This window comes from Pholcus phalangioides, unplaced genomic scaffold, assembly GCF_987345545.1.
Source record: "Pholcus phalangioides strain wild (caught in Gottingen) unplaced genomic scaffold, Ppha-v1.0 ptg000009l_1, whole genome shotgun sequence".
NCBI classification, from domain to species: Eukaryota; Metazoa; Arthropoda; class Arachnida; order Araneae; family Pholcidae; genus Pholcus; species Pholcus phalangioides.
This window is the reverse complement of record NW_028301602.1, coordinates 56,135,656-56,158,162: the sequence shown is the minus strand read 5'-3', so window position 1 is coordinate 56,158,162 and position 22,507 is coordinate 56,135,656. Positions and strand designations below refer to the sequence as shown.

Below are 22,507 nucleotides of genomic sequence, written 5' to 3'. Positions count from 1 at the left end.
CAAGGGGTAGTAGGGGATATAGGAGTAGGATCCACCAATTCAATATAGGCCTGAAGGACATTTGCTCCTCACTTGGGGTCACGTTCTTGGAGCTTCCCGCATTTACCGATAGGTGGCTTCGTTCGGATGGGATCCATCTAAATAAGAGAGGGGTCTGGGAGGTTTACGATAGTCTTAGGTCAGGTTTTTTACTCCCAGACCACGTAGTCGGGAATGCGGGTTAGTTAATGATAATCACAACAGTATTGACGGGGAATTACCCACCTCTGACATGGATGGCTTCTCGATTGACAACAAACCACCGGGCAAATTAAAATGTGTGTTAATAAATGCCAGGAGCTTGGGTAATAAGAAAGATTTTTTAGAAACTATGATAGTTGTGGAGGGCTTGGATCTTATAGCCATTACAGAATCTTGGGCAAACGATGGGGATGAATCTTTCTTACACATCTCAGGATACGATACTTTTTTGAGAAATAGATCTGATAGGAAAGGGGGTGGAGTGTTGATATACGTGAAATCATGTTTGAAGGCTAGAGAGTGTAACGTGCAGAGAAGTGATATTGAAACCATATGGGTTGAACTTGAGAACAAAAGACGTCATAAGCTTATTGTTGGGGTTTGTTACAATCCACCGAATAGGGATCAAAACTACATCGCCAAAATGCATGATGAAATTTCCGACATGTGTAAGCGAAAGAGGGTTCTCATACTAGGGGATTTCAATTACCCGGTTATTGATTGGGAGAACCTTTCATCTGGAAATCAGTATGAAAGAGACTTTCTTAAGTTGGTGCTCGAAAATTTTTTGTATCAGCATGTATCAGAAGCCACTAGGGGTACTGCTATTTTGGATTTAGTTCTTACTAGTTCTGAGGATCTAGTTGAACATGTTTCGGTGGGGGAAGAGTTTTCTTCCAGTGATCATCGTATCGTCAGATTTCACTGTAACTTTTCCTCGGGTAAGGTTGATAACAAAAGACTGGTTCCTTGTTTTCGGAGAACTAACTTTGATGTTTTGCGAAGAAGGTTAGCGGAAGTTTTCAAAGACCGGTTGGAATCAGTAGGGGTGGTAAGTCAATGGGAAGAATTTAGTACGAAGCTGTCCTCTGTTTTGCACGACGTCATACCCTTTGTTCGCAAAAAGCGTGTTTGTACATCGCACCCTCTATGGTTCACGGATAGCGTGCGGAACCTTTATCTTGAAAAGAAAAGAGCATTCAGAGTATAAAAGTGGACGAGTTGATCTATCATTGTTTACTGATAAAAGAAGACTGTTGAAGAAAGCGATAAGGGATAGTAAAAAGCAAGTTGAATCTAGGTTGGCAGATAACATTGGCTCTGACCCAAAATCATTTTTTCGATACGTCAATAATGGATGTAAGGGGACAGTTGGCCCCCTCTCGATAGGAGGCTCAAAAGTAGAGAGCAATGTAGGCATGTGTAGTGCTTTCAATGACTTTTTCGCGTCGGTTTTTAATGGAGATAATGATATTCGATATACGGGTGTTGCATGGGGTAATAAAACGCTCAACGATATTCAAGTGGAAGACGTGGAGGTCCTAAATCTTCTAAGAAATGTATGTGCAAGCAAAGCACCAGGACCAGATGATATCTATCCCAGGGTTCTCAGGGAAGGTGCTAATGAATTGTTGGGGCCAGTCGCACAGATATACAGGAGTAGTGTTGCTGAGGGTATCGTCCCGAGAGATTGGAAACTGGCTAACGTTGTTCCGATATTTAAGAAGGGTAGTAGAGAAGTGGTGTCTAATTATCGTCCAGTGAGTTTGACGAGCTCCCTCTCGAAAATTTTGGAAATTATCATCAAAAGGCAGTTTGTGAAGTGGATAGACGAGAATAATGTATTGTCGGATAATCAGCATGGGTTCAGGAAGGGGAAGTCATGTGTAACTAACTTCCTTTGCTTCTATGATTACGTGACTAAGGCTTTGGGTAAGAGCAAAAATGTCGACGTTGTTTACCTTGATTTCCAGAAGGCATTCGATCGGGTCCAACATGGCAAACTCTTGAAGCGTTTACACGAGATTGGAATAGGGGGCAACTTGCTGAATTGGATAGAATCGTGGTTAAGAGATAGGTCGCAACGAGTTATGGTGAACGGGGAATTCTCTGGTTGGACAGACGTCACAAGTGGAGTTCCTCAGGGAAGTGTCCTTGGCCCCATACTTTTTTCACTTTTTATCGACAAACTCGATCAGGGTATCGATGGAATTACTAGCAAATTCGCAGATGATGTGAAGCTAATGGGAGTAATCGGGAATCAAAACGATAGGGAGTTGCTCCAGACCAACTTAAACAGGATTGCAGCATGGGCAAATGAATGGAGCATGACGTTTAGCGTAGATAAGTGCATGGTCGCTCATTTTGGTTCGAACAACCCACGGTTCTCTTACGAGTTGAATGGTGTCACTATCCCGGATGCAACTAGAGTCACCGATTTGGGAATTCTCATTGACGAGCGACTTAAGTTTTCTGAACATTGTTCAGTGGTTGTCAAAAAAGCGAATAGAATGCTTGGTCTCATTTTCAAAAAGGTCTCTTCGCGTTCTCCTAAAGTCATTCTTCCGCTTTTTCGAGGCTTAGTTCGTCCTGGACTGGAGTATGCTGTAAGGTTTTGGAGACCATACCTACAGAGGGACATAGACTTGGTTGAAGGGGTGCAGAGAAGAGCTACGCGTGTCCTTATTGGCACACAGGGCTTGAGTTATGAAGAAAGACTTCATTTTTTGAATATGTTTACATTGGATGAACGCAGGTGTCGAGGAGATATGATCGAAGTGTTCAAAATTTTCAATGGGATGGATAGGATGGACCATGAACTTTTAGTACACCGCCAATCGACTGCTTTTACAAGGGGACACCAGTATCGATTGGTGAGGGACAATGCAAGGCTATGGTGTCGCAGGGAATTTTTCTCTAATAGGGTTGTTAATAAATGGAATAGCTTGCCCCCGGAGGTAGTAAACTGTAACACAATTGACACGTTTAAAAAGAAATACGATAAACATGTTGGGGTAAATCGAGAAGCTATCCATTCTTAGAATAAGACAACCATAAGTATTCTTTATGGGCATTGTATAATATTTTATCATGTGTATATATTGTTTGTAATTTGCGTTAATTGCATTTTTAATTGGGTTGCTGTATTTTTGAAACATATGACATCCATATTTTTATGGGCATCTTTTTATCAGCCACCTCGTTGGGCATTTTGCCTGTTGTGGCGTTGTATTTGTATTTGTTAAAATGTCTCACCACAGACAGCACAATCAAGCCTACAACATTAAAAAATTCACGCATGACACGCCGAGCAGAAATAAAGCAATCGAGTTGTTTGCTTCCCTATTCGAAAGGAATGGCAGCACTATTTTAACACACAACAAACATTCCAAACATTCTAAAACTTCACGTTAGGTTCCCAAGACGCACATTCCAACATGTATTCATTTGTTAGAAATTCCGTACAGTTATATTAGTTATATGGGCGAGGTGCACGTGTGGTTTAGTAGTATTATGTATTGATTTATTTAAATAATAAATAAGACACAGTGCTGAAATGGGAATTATTGAGAATTTACCTCGACCTTTTTTCCACAGACATAGGAGATAAACTAATCGAAGTAATAGGCTTGGAGAATTGCATGCACGTGGGTCAAGTAAAAGCTGGTCTTCGAGCTTCGGGCCGCAGGTTAGCCCAGTGCTCTTCCGTCGTCATTCGGTAAGGGAAATAAGAAACATTTACCATTTTTACTCTCGTATACTACGAGAATTATTTGATTGCGTTCCATATTTTTTTGTCTGTAGAAATATATTGTATAATATTTTATTCATTCCCTGTTCAACTAACAACAAATTTTTGTTATGCTAGCCATTGAATGGTAGATATTAAATTTTATTATCATTACAGAACAAAGAAAAGGTTTCCGATGCAGATCGATGGGGAGCCTTGGATACAGCCTCCATGCACGGTAAATCGTTATTTTATGCGTGTATATGTTGTTATATTATAGTTAAGTATGTTTGCAAATTGCTAAAAGCAAGTGTTGATGTATGTTATGATTGATTTTTTGTGACTGTTAACGAATCAAGAAAGGCATTGAAAATCCAACCGAAAAATTATTGTTTCAAACTATGTAAAGAGAAAGGTTATTCGAAATAAATTAAGTTTACGCACTTTCACTAATTTAAAAGATAATAGTTTTACCATATTTAAGGAATCAAACTTCTTCAGATAACCAATTAACCCTCTAGCGTCCGGTGTGAGTTATTCAGTAAAAGAATCGTGGGAAAATTGCAATTATTACTTTAATTCAAAGCATGGGATGTGCGAAGTGAATATAAAAAGAAAATCGGAAGAAGGAAATTAACAAAAAAAAACCAGAAATTTCATTCTTGTACGTAACGTAAAAAACGTGATCATTTATAAAAAACAAGATACACACAGCTGGAAATACAAAACCTATACAGTATACGTAAAGCGATAATAGAGCCTTTGATATTTAAATGAGATAAAAGGAACGAGATTCTCGCGGCACCTTACGTTGAGGGGTTAAAATCATGAAAAATAAAAACTTACTGAGATTATTATTATTATTTTTTTTTTTTTTTTGTTTATTTTTTTATGGGTATTTATATTACGCTTACAGTATATTTGTCTTATACTTACATTTCTTGCATTTAAGTCTATTCGATTGAAATAGCTCGGTTCGAGTACGAATAGGAATTCTAAACTTGGACACACCCTTCTAAAGATGTATCTGTTTTTTTCATTTATTTTCAGATTCACATAAGTCAAAAGAATCAGATGCCCATGTTAATGGCGCCAGCGCCACCTAAGAGATCAAAATTTCCTTTCCTTTTCTGTAAGAGGAGAAGGTAATAATGTCCGTTGAATCCAGTGCCAAATCCAGGTAATTTAGCGCTGGTAAGTATACCAGATCATTGTGCATATTAAAATAATATTAATATCATTCAATAGAATGGATATCAAGAAACAATTCTTGAATCGTTGCGGGCGGCTGAAATACAGCTAGAACAGAGGTTTCCAACTTAACATTTCTCACGAAACCCTTGATAGTTAGTTATAATACTGTTCCGCGGAACCTTTAACGATAATGAGGTTGTTCCCTGGAACTCAAACAATTTTTTTAATATCTATCCAAAAAAAAGGTGTCCCTACTACCGTCTCAACAGCATTATAGCCTCGGGACAAAACGAAAAAGGGCACCACCTCTAAATTCACATATTTATTGCCATAAATCATTGTGCCGGATCTCATCGTGGTAGTCCCTATTTGCATAGGGGCTTATCGTGAAACCCCGTGCCTTGCCCAGGAGAGAAGACTCATACGTCTCTGGACCCTATGTGTCTCGTAAAGTACACGTAACTTCCGCAACTCACTTCTAGTGGATAAAGAATTTCCAAAAAATATCCTTTTTACAACTAATAATTTTCTGATGAAACGGGAAATGACATTCAAAAATTTGAATTTTTTGTTTCCGTGTTAAAATCATCAATTGTAGAAAATGTCAACTTCTGATCCATTTAAAAAAAACAAGAAAAATAATCACATACCTGAGTTACGAATTTTTCAATAACTTACATCCAAATTCACTACGCGAAATGATCGATCACCTGATTGCTTTCTCGTTAGAATTTTATCATCTTTGACTCACACGAAAATATAATAACGAAATTGTTCGCAACTTCCTTGGCCTCCTTGAGAAGTAGTTTATTCTGCTGCGCGAAAAGTGCTCGTTGATGAACACTCTCTGCTGTTCCGAGAAGGTGCCAGGGATGTCTCTTTTGCCGTCAAAAAAAATTTCCGTGATGCAGTCATGTAGGTGTCCCAAATGTCCCTTGAACGGAATTGCGCAACGATTTTGTCAGGTTGTTGGTCGCTGTAGGTTCCAATCAGATGCGCGATATCAATGTCTATCTGCTTCATGTCCAGCTTTCTGTCCGATCGTGCACATACATAAATTTTCACATTTTCATCTTTCGTGTGTGGAATTCCAGAAATTTCTACATTCCGATTCCGACAATACTGTGACAGGACATTTAGTTGGCAGATTAAGTCATTCACTTTAACTTCCATCAATGCTTGATTCCGAGAAAAGGATTCTTGTCTTGAACGCATTTCATCGGTTGACACTTGGAATTTGTGTATTTCACCCCGGTAGATCTTGGTTGACTCCATTTCTTCCAGCTTTTGTGAGTTGTCTTTGATCTCCTTCAAAATTTCCGCCTTGAAAGCCGCAAACTCTGATTAAAATCTCTAAAATATCACAGTGTCAAAAGATTTGCAGAAATCACACAACCATGCATTTTTCAGTGAAGTTGCTTACTTCGGGATACCGCTAATGCTCGAACATATTAAATGAAAACTTCGGCCAGTTTCCAGCGCATTTTACCAAATCCTTCTTATTTGCGATGTTAGACTTGCATACGCTGCAGTCTTCCATTCCTCTCTCTATCTTTCTTACAGTAAACTTGTTAAATTACAAAATACAATCGCCTAAATTAATAAAATAAATCCATTTAAATCAATAAAATATGAAGAAAACGGGAGACGTGAAAAAAACGTGGTCCTACTTTCTGCGCCATCTAGATTATTACAAATTAATCGGTGTTCCGTAGGGTCCCCATACATCCCATATTTCGCAGGACAATCCCTATTTTTTCTGTTTTTTTCGCTGTCCCGACTTTTTTGCAAAAATGTGTCATTTTTTCACGTATTTCCAACGGCGCTAACTTGCCTTTTTATTCTTCAAATCAATGATTGAAACAATCTTTCCAACTCAGAAATTACATTACGATAATTACGGCCACAAACAAGAATGTTCATCTCACACACATTTGTCATGTTATTTTTTTTTAATTCAATGCAATTTGAAATAGAACTTCATTTCCCCCGATTGGGGACTTTTCAGTGATTTTAGCTTTAGTTGGCGACTTTGCTTACTTTTGGCATCACTTTTGGCGATAATCAGTGATGTCCCGTATTTTCCCCGTGTTTGTCTCGAGCAAATATAGTCAGTTTAGTGTTACGCATAACGTCCGTGCTAAATCAAGCGTCCAACTATATGTGCACAAGTCAATCGTCTAGTCGTAATCGTTAGTGTAAGATTGTAATCTTAAATTCAATATGAAGAGTTATTCACTGTTTCTTCTCGCCATCTCTCTAATTATGCATGCAGGCACTGCTTAATTCATGGAGAATCTTCAACTTGTTCCTGCGAGGCTGTCATCCTCCGTCCAGAACACGAGTTCGCTCTCAATTGCGTTGTTCTGTCATCTGTGGGAAATCAAATGAACTATTCTACGAAAAGTTTTCTCTTCCTTGATCTTTGAAAACGTTGTAGAGTGATAAGCGAGAAATCTCGATGCTTTTTATAACGCATGAGCCTCGGATGCATAGGAGGGTCTCGTGATTATTTGAGACCCAGCAATATGATTTTTCAAGAAAAAGCTAAACGTGATTTCGTAATATAACACTAAAGTTTTAATGTGAAATATAATAAGCCAGAAGGTTACAAAATTTCTCTCCTATTATTTTTTCCACACAAACTAGTTCTCCCATTTATGCCGGTTCGCGAAAATGTTTACTTAATTTCAGCAGTCTGCAATGAGGAAAAGGTTGTAGAACACTAAACTGAACTGTAAATTTTAAGGCAATGATGTTATCAATTTTACCTTAAAATTCAACACTCTATAATACCCTCTGAATTTTTTTTTCAAAATGTCCCAGAGTTTCTATTAGTGAACTTGCGTTATGTCCCACGTTTTATCAGGATTATGCGCAAACTACCCAAATCTGGTCTCACATCGTAAATTGTTTATTCTATATCGCTTCTGTATCGCTTGATTCTATATCGCTTTCACACCAATCTTTGGAATTTTCTCTCAAGATATTTTTGACACTCAAAAAATGCATTAAAAACGTAAATGTTGTCAAATCTTAATTTTTTTTATTTCACTTTATTTATTTATTTTGTGTAGAAATAATACACCTCGTTTAAATTTTTTCAGCCAAGATGGGGCAGGGTATATTCATCACAAATATTTCCAGAATTTCACAACTAATTTTTATGTAATACATCACAGTTTTTCCGGAGGCTCTTTCCGCTAAGCCGTCTTATAAACCTCCCGAAAGTTCAAAAGTGTTGGCCACTGATGAAAGCCTCAAAAGTTCATATTCACTATATTTCAAACTCAAAGCTTGCACAGTTCTTAAAGTAATAGCTGAGGTTAAAAAAAACAGCTCTTTCTGACTCCCTGGTGTTAGGAAAAAAATAATAAATCTGCAGAGCGAAAAAGCAATAACCACATTTGTGTGTGTACGCAGGGGTCTGAAAGGGATGCACATCATTGAACTGGAAGCCCTGCTGCCACCTATTAGATACAAACACAAATGCGTTATAATTCTTCGATTAAAATTAATGACCGGTTTTCAATTAATGTGCCGCATAAAGTAAAGCAATTTTTTGGCATTTAGTAAATATTTTATGAGCAATAATATCAGCTGGATTGTGAAGTGTGCCTCGAAATTTTACTACTTGGTGTTTGTGTGTAAAATTAAAAGAGTTAAAGCCGCTGAGTGTTTGTTCTCTACATGTAGACCAGAGTTAAATTGTTTCTGGTCTGGATCCTTTTCGATGACAATTTCAAAAACCAAGGAGGGTTCTTCTTTATGGGTTCTATAATGTTACTTCAAAATACTGTTACGAAAAATATCGGTAGTGTAATTTGTTGGTGACCCCTCAAGTTAACAAGGCCATGAGGAAAAGAAGAAAGATATCATTCTATTGGTCGAGAACATTCCGGCAAAAGTCTGCCCCCGTCCTGAAGCGCCACTCTTCGAGAACTACGCGTGGTGCTGGAAGCTTCTATTTCTCGAACGTTCGACGAGTCTATAAAAATGATGCGATCAATAAATAGATCAGTGTGTTGCTGGACTGTTAGCTCAGTACGAGAACTGTCAATTTCGTGAAATCGCTGTCTGTAAATACGTATAGAAGAGTTGTTGCGAGATTGTGAATAATTGTAAACAGTTGTTTTCGGTGAATAAATCTGTGACGTCTTGAAAAATTGTTTCATCCTCTGATCATTTCAAGGACTTGAGACATTATCCGGAACAATACGCAAAAAACAACTTTTAATATTTCGAGAGGCAAATTCAACAATTTAATTCTTTAATACTATCTCTCATAAAATGTTTATTAATATCATACTATATTGGTTTTTTATGCGGCACATTTTGAGCGGTTTAGTTTTTTTTTATATTTATAGATGGCTGCACGTGTTCTGATGTAGGGATATTACAGTCGTCCCCCGTATTCGCGGGGGTTACGTTCCGGGGGTGACCGCGAATACGGAAAATCCGCGAATAACCGAAACCATAGTTTTCTTCTTGTATATCTCGTTTATTGAACATTAAGGGAAAGAGCAGGGTGACGCGCAGAGGATAGAACGAAATGTAAAATCGGGTGCAGCGATTGTTGGCGATGTTTTCTGAAAGAACATTGTGATTTCTGTTTGTCGTGTCTTCTTCATATCATCAAGTATGTTGTAATATGATGACAAGGCTTCCCGTACCAATTTTTCTAAATGTGAAGAGCGTACCATATGGGGATCTATGTCATGAAAACAATCCATTGCTGATTTGAACGTGCGAAGCCTTTCCGCTATGTTACTCATGTTGATCTTCATCTGGTACTGCTTCAGTTTCAGGAGCAGTCAACCTGCATTAATTCATCCTCGGTCACCACCTCTGAATTGCTATTAATTTAGCTGTTCGACTTCCTCTATATCCATATCATTGAACCCTTCTCCACCCACCTGTTTCGCTAACGTGACGATGTCTTTCATAGTCTCTTCAGTTGGCCCTGTAGAAGTGGTTGTATCCTTTAGTGCACATTGTGGCAAAAGGTTAATCCAACCCAAGAGGACTGTTTCTCTCTTGGGGGCTGCCTCGGCTCTGGTGATGACAGTAATGTCATTAGCGAGCCATTCTAAATATGCACAACTCAAATTTTGTAAACAAAACACATGAATGACGATTTCTGAGTGTTGCAAAAAAAAATTCCTATAAAATGAAAAGAAAACCGCGAATACGGAAATCACGAATATGGAAACCGCGAATACGGGGGGGGGGGGCGATTGTATTCGTTATTTACGTACTCAATATGCGAGAGAAAGCGTTGAAAAGTAGGATTATTAGAAATTCTCTATGCTTGAACATGAGGACGCACACACACATACGCATGTCAGCTGTGTTTCTCATATATTCACAATAGATGGCGCCACAATATCAACAATGAACAACAATTGTTTTCCAACCAAAATCAAACCAACAGGATTTATACATTCTTATAAAAGGTTCTTTTCAACGGAGGGTATTTATTAATTATCAGGCATTGAGTGTTCCTTCAACCATTTTGTTTGTTTCTGAATTTTAGAAGAAAAAGATTGCTGTGAAAAAACAAAGTTGTAAATATTTATATGATATTAAAAAATTGAATATCTAAGGAATTCAATATCGCCTAATAAAAATCGAAACAAGAGTTCCGGAAAAGGCATTCGGGACAGCAGTTTTACTAGCAAAAAATCGGAATGTCCCCATTATATGTCCCCCCAATATATTTTTTTGTGAAAAAGGGATTGCGCTTCAAAAAGTTTGCGTATCACTGCTCTGGGTCACTTTTCGTCCCTCGCTCACCAAGTCATTCTTTTGGTAACTCACATACTTGCTCGTTGTTTTAGATATGTATACTCACTCACATGCTGCACTTTCTCTAAGGTCAGGGGAAACCCTTCTCGCGGAACCCTTGATGATGATGCAAGGCTCCGAGGAACAGAGGCGTTGGAAGTGTTTCAGATCTGCGTGTGCTCGACTTGCGCTTTACGCAGAAGATATTTATTTCTGAAGCAATTCTGGGGGTCCGAACTCATGCTAAAAATTACTGTGAGTGTTCGACCACAGCATTCCCGGTCAGGGCCGTCTTTAAGCGTATCATGGGCCCCCCGGGACAATTGATTTTTCTGAGGCCCTCCCACACAACTTCCCGAAAATTTCAACCAGATCTCATTTTTGTGAGGCCCCCGGGCCCATGCCTAAAGACGACACTGCCCCCGGTTCCAACTCCACTCTCATGGAACTCAAATACATTTTTTAATTTGTAACGCTTCCAAAAAAAGTGTGTTCTTACTGCTGTCTCACCAGCTCTTACATTATATATTTATTGTCATAAATCACTGTGCGAGATCTCTCATGGTAGCAAATAAGGTCTCCGTACTATGCCAGGGTGGGACTCGAGTCAAGATGCCCTGCGTGTCCCGTAAATTATACGTAAGTACTGCAAGTCAAGAAACCTCACTTCTAGTGGATAAAATAATTTCCAAAAAAAATTCGTTTTTTCACAACTTATAGCTTTCTGATGAAACGAAAATGGCATTTATGAACTTCTGGAAGTTGAAATGAAATGATGCCAGGGCATATAGTAAATAAATCCTTGATCGGTACAGACCTGTACACTGGAAGACCATCGCTCAAGTTATTCGACTGTGAGTTGTCACATACATATCTATAATTACAAAACTTTAATTCCGGTGGCCAGGAATCTGCATCTACACTGCTCAAAACAAGTAGGGGAGCAAGCAAAAAAGTGAAGAAAACCGTGCGAGACAGCCACGTATTGGCATACAATGGATAGTACACGCGTATCAATGCTCAATACAGAAAAAAGACGTAAAAAAATTTGGAATTAAGCTTTAATTCTTTGAAAATATGGAAAAAACATGAAAAGATGATTTAGGGCTACAATTTGGTTACATGTAAACGATAAAAAAAAGTACTGTTTAGACATGATGCATGAGTTTTAATAGGGCGTGTGGTCTCCTCGAACAGCTAAGACTGCTGCACACCTGTTTGCCATGGATGCGATGAGGTTATCGATCAGACTTTGAGGAATACTGTTCCACTCCTCAAGAAGTGCAATCTGCAAGTCTCGGACAGTAACAAGCGGCCTTGGTCGCGCAGCAATGCGTCGTCCTCAAGTCAGGAGAGCACGCTGGCCATTTCATACGCTGTATTGTTTCAGCTTCAAACATGTTCTCCACCAGACGAGCTCTATGCGGTCGGGCATTATCATCCTGGAAAACAAAGGAATCTCCAATGGCTCCAGCGTAAGGGATGACATGAGGTCGCAGTATCTCGTCTGCATACCTTCGGGCCGTCAAAGTGCCATTACGAATGATATGCAGGTCCGTACGTCTGCCTATGCTGATTCCACCCCATACCATCCAACCAGCTCGTCTGTATTGTGACCTTTCACGAACGAATGCGGGGTTATTTCGAGTGCCCCTGTCCCTCCATACCAGAACACGTCGGGTGTCACACTCCAGACTGAATCGGGACTCGTCTGTAAACAGCACTTGGCTCCAATCATGTTGCTCTCAATCTCGATGTTCAGCAGCTCATCTTCTTCGGGCCGCACGGTGGCGTGGGGTCAACGGAATGCAGACCATTGGCCTACGTGCATAGAGCCCTCCTCATGAAGCCGATTACGTACTGTTTGTCTCAACACCCTTCGTCCTGTTGCCATGAGCAACCGTCTTTGCAGCTGCGTAGCATTCCCTGTTCTGTTTCGACGGGCTGTTAACCGTATATACCGGTCATCAGTTGTTGTAGTGGCGCGTGGCCGACCTTGCCCTGGTCGACGTCTAACATTTCCTGTTTCTTGGAATCGATTCCACAGCCTTGCGTCCGCGACACTACGTTGTGTTTGCCCGGATTCCAGTCTGCCTATAACACGCCATGCCATGCATTCCGGTAAATCACGTTGTTGAGACATCCTCAAGTCACCTTGTCTCAAAAAAAATACTGCGCAATCGAATTTCACAGTTACGGCAGTAAAACAGACGTTTCTGCAACATCCCGATTTCTGCCCTTATCTCCTTTTTCTGGTTTTTGACGTCATGAACTTTGATTTGCATATGAAGTTTTCTTCTTCCGTTTCCTGCTAGGCTTTAAATTACGGATGATTCATTTTATGTTACTTATCGGTATACATCTTTGCGTAATTTTGTTAAAACCATGTGCTCCCCTAATTGTTTTGAGCAGTGTAATTAACATCGATATACGCTTCCTTTAGACAGTCATGGTAGTTAGTAAAGGAAAATTTTGAAATACTTAATTATCTTTTCTTTTTCCAGCCTGAATGTCATTTACAAAGAGATTTCATAGGAAGAGGCAACGATGCACTCTGGTTCAGCTTCATACCATTTGGGTTTCACTTCCAATCCTCGTCACACATTGGTTCATTATTTTGTTATTATTTTTACCATTATACTATATTATTTGTTCTTCATATGTCAAATGGAAAACGTTCGTCATAGCATCCCTATCCACCACATGTATATATTTGTTTATGTATTTTTTTATTGTTCACGTATAATGTACAATCTAGTACGCCAGAGTGTATGTTTGTTAGTATGCGATTATGTATGTCATCATAATGTACTATAATTAGACACGCGACTTGTGATCTGTCATCTCTTCTCAAACATTCCTGGTACATAACAGAGAATGAAGTCAAAAACCATACCGTTAAATAGCCCATACTTGAGAAGACTTATTTCTGAGAACTTTCTAGGTCCAATGTTTAAATGAGAGCTTGAAAATTCACGTTAACATATAAATGAATAAATTTTAAAAAAATTCATGCACATTTTAACGAGAGAAATTGCACTTCGCTTCGCTTTTTATTTTCAAACGTTAAAGAATTAGTGGTGCTTTTATTATATCGATGCAAGTTCTTTGCCAATTAGAGCTTTATATAAAAGAAACTGCAATATATATATATATATATCATTATTATATACAAAACATCTCGCTTCTTGTTTTTATTGTTTCTAGTGCCAAGAAAATAATTTTGATAGATTACTTTTCTTTGTATGTATATGTATATATGATAATGTTGTCTTACAAAGAAATGTGTTTGTTTTTTTTTTCCTTGAGTTTTCAGATAGATATGGATTATTTCATAGTTTATTGAGTTGTTCAAATTTATCGATTATATCTAGTGATACCGATTCGATGACTCAGTGCATTTGAAAATAAATTAATAAATGCAATATATACATACATATTCAAATAAATAATATAGAGTAAAATGAGGGAATTTAATTAGGTAATTGAGGCTATGGATATTTTTTTTTAACCCGGAATTTTTATTTAATTCATTCAGAAAACTAATTTTTGCTATCACCAATCAAATTTTATGTACATGAATTTATTTCGACATCTGCTGAAATAATATTGAATAAAATTTTGGAGCTTGTAATTGAACCAGGAACAGATATTAGTTTGTTTTTTTAATCGTCATCTTATAAAAGAATTTCCCTATAATAATCCGCAGTTTTTTCTTCAGTGGGACACACTTGAGCTAATAGGAAATTCATGACCCAACTTAAAATACAAATTTAAAAAGTTAAGGGAAAAACCATAAATTTTTTCCTATTAATATTATTTTCAACGATAATGATGATTCTCAAAGTTCGAAAAAAATCGTTTCCGAGTTGCCGGCAAATGTTATTTTTAAAATTTTTTAATGCAAAAGTGATGAAATGATGATTATGGGATCAAAAAATAAATAGCCTTCGGGAGATGGCTAATTTAAATAACGAAAACCACCTTTCTTTTATCCAAAAGAATATTGGAATATGTTTTGCATGTTTCTTTTCATTCTATGTGTGGAATTTTTTTTCTTATTTTGAATACTTTTGTCATTTTGTTTCAATATTCATCTATGCTTATTCCGGTATATATTTTTCATTCCACTATATTATTTTTTAACATATATGAACTATATAAAGGATAACTGTCTAAACTGGGTGTTTAAAAAAAAAACTTCTAATAGTAACAATCTGTCTTTATTTAAATTATCGTTTAGATTAGATTATCCCTGGCTCTATAATATGAGTGAAATGTGTTAGTCACGTCACGGGTATAGAAAATGCATTATTTTATTTATACATGGACACACTCCAATGAATGTTGTAATTGAATATTGACTGCACCTGTATGAATGTTGAACGCAGTCACAAAACGAAACTGTTCGCCATGTCTGAACATGCTAAAGAGACTATAACACCAGCGGAACGCTCTTCACGTCCAAATATCGCCAATTTTTGGTGCAGGTTAATGTTACCTTTGAGCTGTGTATGCGCGATCACGCAGAGTGAAAGTGCAAAATCCTGAAGTTCACCAATGATGAATCGCCCTGCCACGCACAGAAAGAACATGTCCGCTCACTACGTAAAACAAAATTAGAGAGAACGTTGGTACAGATCAGTCATTCATGAATATGGCAGAATAGTGAGTGTTTTTATAGTTTCACAAACTGAAAATCATGAGTACATGCAGTTAAGCTCTGCAATTAGAAGAGAAAGTGGCTGATACACGAAAATTCAGGTATCTGTCACTTTCACCTCTATAATCCTACACTGTTATCTTCGATATAAAAGACGAAATAGAAAAAATTGTCGGTATATCCATACACACATATTGAAAAGATTATTCATTGTAGACAATCGTTTCGACACAGTGCCGTCTCAAGAGCATCGTAGGCCCCCCGGGAAAAGTGGTTTTTCTGAGACCCTTACCTGGCTAGAAACCTGTCTACAAATTAACATGCTCCCTCTCGAAAATGTGATCAAGTTTTTAGTTTCACGAGTCCCCCGGGCCTGCCCATGCGTTAAGACGGCACTGTTTCTGCCACAAAATTTCGGGAATCGTATTCCAAATTCATCGCATTCTACGGAATTAGGAAATAAGCGACACTTACCTGGAATTAACTCCTGACATCAAAATTCAAGGAATATATGATCCCTGATAAGCGAGCGATTACCTAGAGTCAATTTCTATTATTTTGAATGAATATTCATTACTTAGTAGTAGTTACATTACGAATAGTAGTTCTGTAAAATGAAGAAGCTTTATTTCAATAAGAGCAGACCACGTTGTTGCCGTACAAGTTAAATGCAACGCACATTGCCGAAGCTCCATAGAAATATACGTGCTCGATCTTCTAGATAAGGAGTCTCCAACGAGTCACCAGATTTTAGTCTCCCCGTGTGAGGTGGCCTTAAGGCTGCGCACACAATGGGATGAAGAGGTACGCGGTACAAAAATTGCGACCAGGAAGAAAAAAAAGAATGGGGGGGGGGAAAGCGGACACATATATTGCCTGTATAAAAATTTTTGATGTCTTTACAGGAACGTCTAAAATTGAAGAGAAACAAACACTGTGTATATAGATTAGAGATCTCCCCTTTCAAGTATCCCCAATAACAACTGTTGATGTCGAGAGAAGTTCATCCTGTCTTTCCAGAAATTTGATGAAATCTAATGTTGAGACTGAATGATACTAGGCAATGATACTTCGATAGATACTATAAGAATTTTTTTTTTCTTTGACCTCCAGTTTTTCCCGAAGAAATTTGTTTTGCTATTTTAATAGCATTTTTTGACGTTTTGGGGAATTTTTTCTTTTAGTTTTTCGAAGTTTTGGGTCATGTCTTATGGTCATTTTTCAGGATTTTTAGGTCAAAAACATCCGGGCCTTATTTATACCTAATCCGTATCGATTTAATTTCACGCCGTGGATCGTATCTCTTGCCTTATCGGTCCAGTGGAAACCCGGCCTAACAACGAAGGCTGAAAGCATCTCTTGTACACGAAATACATACTTAACTCTAATATTATAAATGCATTAGAGCCAGGATTGCAACTGGGGGGCGGGGTGAGCAGGCGGATCTGGTGCTCTGGACCGGGGCAGGGCACAAATTTCATCCTTTAACTTCTCTTTTAACATTGCAAGAGGGTGCCAAAATGCGTGCGTTTCCGAGCTAGCCAAGCATCTACTTGCTGTCCTGATTAGAGTCCCATGCAAAAACGAAATATTATATACAGTATTATAAAGCAAATCCAAGTAACCAATTCGATCTCTTAAACTTCGTTGTAGTTGTTTCGACGGAAGAACGTTTGCTTGACGTCACTTGAACTTGGAGAACAGCACAAGCATCCACGTTGTCATTCCTCAAGGAACTTCTAACGTTTAGAATACCTGCTGGCAAATACTAATCAGTAAGGTGCCTACAAAGAAAAATGAACTCACTATCTTTTTTTTAAGACAAAAACCAGGTTAACTTCTTCAAGCCATGTTTTGGAAATAGTTAAAAAAAGGCTGGATAGGGAATATCTATTGACTATTGCTATTATACTGACGTCACACTTTCATTCAAAGAAGACAGATGAGTTAGCCTAGTATTTCAAGGTGAGCTTGCAAGCAATCAGTGGTGAGAGAAGTTTGTTCCTGCACCGAAGCATTCCACAATCTTGAGCAGTAGACGATACTATTACTGGGAACAGTAAATTTATTGACGTCCGTCCTTTATAGGTACCCGAGTCACCCGTACATTTATTCTGAGATTCAGCCAATGCATACTCAAATTGTAATCTCTATATCTGCTGTCGTGACAATACATTCACTCTTTAAAGAAATACTTTTTTTTTTCTTTTTACGACACAAAGTTATAAACACCATCGTATAAACCTGTCTATATCCAATACAACGCCGTCAAGCTATACTTCCGTTTGACTCTTCAATTTCGCATCTCACATTCGGAACAAACACTCCATAAATTTCATAGTTATCGTTATCAACCCCATCTTCAAGAGCATATTGCGTCCATTATATGCATTACGATTCTATATACTCTTTAAAAAAGAATGTCTATCTTTCTAAAATAATTCTTGCGGAATTCTTGCTATCAAAATTTTATTGCAGAACTCTTGTCTTGTATGATATATTTTCTAATCCACGCTGCTGATCATTAGACATCACACACTAAAATTAGGGTTTGTATTGGCAATTATTCAGGTATTTTTGCTAATATATATTATATATACATCGTATATACATATATGCACATTCTTGAACGTAGGGAAAAATCGAATGGATTTCCCCTCTTCTATAAATAATAATAATACTTCCCATACTAATAAAAATAGAGCATCGATTTGAATTCGTACGTTCATCATCTGTGTATAAATTTGTAAAAAAGAAGAACAAATTATTATTATTATACATGTAATTGTACATTTTCAAGTCTAGCTGAGTGCCAAAGGATGGAAGAAAATTTTTGATGCGATTATTCGTAGAAAAATGGTCGTTCGTAATGTGATTTTGGATAAGAAAAATTTTACGCAAAGTTTTCTTCTCCAATGTGTTTTAAATACTTCTCCATATCATGTATTCACCATCTGAATGTGAAATTTTATGTTTTCATGTGTGATATTATATAATACTATATTTTATTTTTTGTGTGTCAAGAGTTCAAACTCTTTACTTATGTGTGTGTATTATACTTCCAAAGAGAACTGCGGATAGGGAGTGCAAAATTCCAAACTAGTTTGCGAAACCGAAAACTTACGAACACCATTTTTCGAGTTTATCCCGATTACACAGATTTAGTCAAGAAAAGCATCTCCGGGCAATTTTCTATCCAACATCTTCCTAGAAGAACTATTAAAACCGAATGAGAATCTCATCGTTATTACCACCAACTGATCACAGTTGACAAATTCAATTGGCAGATATCACTGACGAGACTTGACCAATCATTGTGCAATTATCACGACAGATCCGCAAACTAGTTTGGACTTTTGGCTGTGTACCATTCCAGGTGAAACTTTTTTTCTTTTTTTGGACGCTCCTGAGAATGCGATATCTGTATATTCGAGTATTCGATTCAAAAGTGTATATATTTGCCATTGTTACTTGTAGGTATAGCATATTGCTAATGAATATTTATTGAAACACGTCTGGTCACTCCAGTATTATGTAGTGACATTTAACACATCGTATACACTGTTGCAAAATATGTTATATATATATATACATACAGTATATTTAAAAAATACGAAAAGCCCAAATAGTTTTTCGTAGCATCGCACTGTTAAGTAATACACAATTTAGCACTTGATTGATAAACAGATATATATGCATACATAGAAAATTACATAATCTTTTGAAGACGCGTTTTGAGATTCAAATAAAGAAAAACAACACATTTGATAAATCAAAATCATATAATTCCACTTCTAACTTGTTAATAACTGCTTAGAAAAACATTTGACATATTTATATTGCATACTTAGGACATAAATTTGAGGGTCCAAAGATTAATTAATTAATGCACAGTGAATTTGACATTGTCAAACAGATATGGTACACATCTCATATTTTTAGGAGAAAACACGAAAAATGAGTACTATGCCACTTAAATCAAATGATATTTTGATGATGAGCCATTGCGATTGTACATAATATATCCCCCCCCCTAATGTTATGGATTCGACTGATTTATATTACTTTTTACGCATACTGAGGAATGCATACTCAACATATACTGAGTATACATATACTGAGTATACATATACTGAGGAAAAAAATTCTATTTGATGGAATCTGAGTGCATTGCATAAATTATCTGGAAATTCTTTTAACGTCTTAAACCTTATTGATTAAAAGCTGCACGAGAGTATCGTAGGATAGGTCTCTTATGGGGGAGCGGGAAACTAACTTTATGGCATGGTTGCTACCTACTAGCTATCAAAATATAGCAGGACAATGTGAATCAGAAAGTATTTTATAACGTCAAGTTTGAAACCTCTGGTCAAAATTTCAGTTGAATACCGCAGTTAATACAGTTCTCTGCGGGATGGACGGAATGGTTTTCTGAACGTTAGTTAAAACGTATCTAATGTATTTCTTGCTCGGTTACAGCCGATAAGAAATATAACACATTATTTATGACGGGGGAAAGACGTTTTTCATTTTTTCAGGCACAGAAGAAGAGAAATAAAGTATCATTAAAGTGGTTCTTTGCATTACGTACTTCGAATACAAAAGCTGCATCGCAATTTAATATCAAACTTACAAAACCACAATCACTATAGCCTTTGAATGAAACATCTCTCTTTGCACTTATCAATTACTAAAGAAACGTTTTATGCATCAACAACTATTTGATTGACCAATGCGTATACTGCAAAAGACCTACCTTCTTAGGAGAGAAAAATTGTCACAAATAATCTATATTGAATATTTTGACTGTTGTAAATGTTTCACCTCCTTTGCATATAAACAGGGCCGCAACTAGGAGGGAGCTGGCGGAACTCGTGCCCCGGGCACTGGACCAGAGGGGGTGCAAATTTCATTCTGAAACCTGTCTTTGAACGTTATAAGGGAAGTGTCAAAATGCACGCTTGCCCCGGGTGACCAAGTATTTAGTTGCGGCCCTGCATACCAATACTATAGAAATACTGTACGACTACTCGTCAATACGAAAGTTTTCACAACTGGCTGATGCGAAGATGATTACTTGTCAATAGTTTCAAATTCAAAGAACATCACGGCATGAACAATGGGCAAATTTCCAAAAGTTATCATGGATTTAGATGAGGATTTTATTGGGATATAACCTATGTAGTCTTGAATACACATAGGTATATGATCGTAGGCATCAGGTAGGTATGATCATAGGTACAGATCGTATGTAAACATTATGAACATTAATATTTTAATTTTGCATGTGTTTTTCTTTCCCCTCCCCCCACCTCTTGTCTGGATATCACATACGATATACCAATCAGAAAATGTGCACATTCATTTTTTCGACGTTCAAAAAACAACCAGTCTATGTTATACATAATTTCACTTTTGTTTTTTAGTGCCACTTCGGCTGCAAGCCAGAGTATTTCTCATTACAAATATTATAAAGCACACGAATATATTCAAAATACATAATCAAAAATCACAATAATTACCAATATTCAAGGAATTCTCACACACGTTCAGGATTATAATGCACGCACGATTTTCAAATATTTTTATTTTCTTTTTTCGAATCGTGCACTCGCTAAGTGTGATTTCTTATGAACCGTCCTTTTTCCACGTAATAAGACAGATGATATTTCAGAGTGAATGTAAATAAGATCATGTTGATAAGAAGACAAAAGAAAATTCCGTTTACCCATCTCTTTTAGGGAAGCCTTTCTTGGTGAATACTTGATGCAAAAATAGACTCGAGAAATCCATATTAACGAACAAACAATCACAATTTTGGGCACCGGCAAAGTCACTTCTATAGCTTTTGTAATAGGTTAAAATCACATAACAGAGTAGATAAACGAAACTTCACAATTAAAATGATAATTTCTGATCAGAACAAAGTACTAAAAACATATTACAATAAAACATTTTAAATGAAAGTGCATACTTGAATTTTTAAAAGATATTCAATTTATTTTATTTTTTACATAATGCTTCAAGTAATTAAAATAAAATTTTGAAGCGATCTGTGTGTATGCGTTTGAAAATCCGCCTAATGTATATGCTTGACGTACACACTCATAATGAGTCAAAGAGTGTGATATAACTGTATAAAAATATCGAAAAATATTGCATGTTGCGCGATAACTTTAGCTTAAAATAGGGGGAAAAAATACCAGTTTACTTGAAAATGTAGTTGCTTTTTTTTTTTTTTTTTGTCTTTTTTTTAAATTGGAATCGCCGGCTATTGTAACAGTATTCAAAACTGAATATGCGATGTATTCTGATGGGGAAAAATAGAAGTCCTTATATGTCATTGCTCGTACAGCGTGTTTCTCTGAATGTACGCATGTCTCGTATTTTTGCTTATCTGTGTGGCGGTTTCTGTTGTTTGTTATCGAAATCGGAATTTCGCTTCGAAACGATGAACTTTTTCTTTTTTCGTCGCTTGTTACTATATATATATATATATACACATAAATGTAATGGTCTGAAATTTAACCAAAAAATTAATATTTGATAAATTAATCGATTACAATTGTTTCAGTGTTTATGAAACATAAGATAATATACTAAATATAAAGAGAAAAAACGTGAAAAATTCTCGTACTTATTTTATTTTTTTCCAATCACTTTTGACAAGTGAAAGTGGCATATTTAGCAAACGTCATAGTTACAGTAGTAGAAAGTTGTTGAATTGCATTTCATGTGTTAATATGGAAAAAAAAATCAAAATGAAATAAAATTGAAAATGTCCGGTAATTATGTTTACGTCTCAGCGTGAATTATTCAGTTTCGACTATATTTTTAAAACAATCAAAGATATTTCCTTATAATTTAGATAATTAAATGAATTCAAACAATTCACTACCAAATATTGGACAATATTATCTTCTCAACATAACCTATTTCAAGCTGTAGAGCATATAAAAAAAACAATATTCAACACTTCAAAAACACGCGATTTCACAATATTATTCGCCCCAACACAATTTTACTCATCGTATCCAGACTAGCATTTTTCCTACATTAGTATACCGAAAAAGAACTAATTAAGCGGGGGGAAATCATTTCTTTGGCATGAT

General features: G+C 36.8%; 1 protein-coding gene across 6 annotated transcripts in view; it reads left to right on the top strand.

Annotated features, from left to right (window-relative positions):
* Dgk (diacyl glycerol kinase 1) overlaps window positions 1-22,184 on the top strand; it is a 283,957-nt gene extending 261,773 nt beyond the window's left edge. For 5 of the 6 annotated variants that reach the window (XM_089236591.1, XM_089236594.1, XM_089236593.1 and 2 more), the window contains 4 exons: window positions 3,619-3,739; window positions 3,929-3,989; window positions 4,802-4,945; window positions 13,237-22,184. In XM_089236591.1, coding sequence (XP_089092717.1) covers window positions 3,619-3,739; window positions 3,929-3,989; window positions 4,802-4,900 — 281 coding nt within the window. In that variant the 3' untranslated portion in view covers window positions 4,901-4,945; window positions 13,237-22,184. The remainder of the gene's footprint in view (window positions 1-3,618; window positions 3,740-3,928; window positions 3,990-4,801; window positions 4,946-13,236) is intronic. The other variant, XM_089236590.1, reaches the window with a different exon arrangement.
* Window positions 22,185-22,507: the final 323 nt, after the last annotated feature.